At 43.0% G+C, this 1,264-nt stretch overlaps 1 protein-coding gene across 1 annotated transcript in view; it reads right to left on the bottom strand.

Annotated features, from left to right (window-relative positions):
• LOC117297352 overlaps positions 1-441 on the bottom strand; it is a 4,544-nt gene extending 4,103 nt beyond the window's left edge. The window contains exon 1 of the mRNA XM_033780333.1: positions 1-441. Within this exon, the coding sequence (XP_033636224.1) occupies positions 1-391 (391 nt within the window). The 5' untranslated portion in view covers positions 392-441.
• Positions 442-1,264: the final 823 nt, after the last annotated feature.

Here is a 1,264-nt window from a genome sequence, read left to right as displayed (position 1 = left end):
TTCCCAGGAAGTCGCCGTAGAGGGTCGTCTGAGCAAGAGAGTCATAGTCCGTGATTGAGGCTTTCATGTAGGCGTCCAGGTTCGCCAGGGTGTTGCCGGTGTTTGCTGGTAGACGCAGCTCCTTGTAGTACCATGACTTGAGGGAGTCAAAGTGCTGGAAGTCGGCGAAGCTGCGGTGGATGAACCCCTCCACCTCCTCGCCACCCTCAGTCCGTACCGTGAACTCGATCCGGTAGACGGGCTGGCCACGGAAGTCCAGAGAGTCCTTCTCGTAGGAGACTACGGACGCTTTGACCGGTGTGCCGAAGATTGCCTCGGGGAAATATGAAGCTATCAACGGGGAAGGCAAACTGATGGCGAGCAGGAAAACACCTAACGACCACCAAGCCATGATTTCTGTAGTTCTTGTACCCTAATCCGCAGATCTTGTAGCAGTTGTTGAATGGCAGCAGCAGTAGCAAAATTACACAAGTTTATTGCCCACTGTGTAGTTACATAAAGTCAATGTTTTTCATTGAATAGTAATCGAGGTGAACAACTTTGGTCTAGCTTGGGGTTGAAAGCTCAAACGCAATCATCGCTAAAACCCACAAATAATACTAATAGGTCCACTAAGGGATATCTATAAACTACAAAAATGAAATAGGAGACGGTCTTTTGGTTTGTTTCATTATATCTAAGAAAAAATGGTAGGCCTACCAACGACACCCAATTCAATCTGTGGCCAATCATTTTGTAGGCCTAACTTCCTTTACTCTATCAGGTGCTACTGAAATAAATCAATTGAGATAACAGACTTATTGTGTTTCGAGATACTCGTTCAAGGCCTCCGTACTTTTTGGCATATTGATTTATCATAATATTTATCTGAAAAAAATCACAGTAACAAGTACAAAGTACCAATCATTGAAGTTATGTATAGCGCTCGCATCCAAAGTCCTTAGACCAAACAGCGCCCTAAAATACTAATAATCTAACAATAATAATATCATGATAAAAAGTCTGGTGTGGCTAGAGGGCGCCCTCTGAGATAGACTGTACAGCCGATATACAATGTTTTCTTACATTAGTCGTGTCTATGCTCTCTTATTGATTCTTTATCAGAATTTAATATCCGGTTTTGTGAGGTCAGTAGACACTCGTAAGTTACTTTCCCTGCGTCATTTCAAGGCATTAGATATGCAAATAAATGTTGAATTAGCGCGTTGTTAGAAGCCTAATAATTTCCATTTCGTACTCGCCAACTTTCGATCGAGCATCGCTT

Source organism: Asterias rubens, chromosome 12, assembly GCF_902459465.1.
Source record: "Asterias rubens chromosome 12, eAstRub1.3, whole genome shotgun sequence".
NCBI lineage: Eukaryota > Metazoa > Echinodermata > Asteroidea > Forcipulatida > Asteriidae > Asterias > Asterias rubens.
The sequence above is the reverse complement of the archived record's forward strand: the minus strand, read 5'-3'. Positions and strand labels throughout refer to the sequence as shown.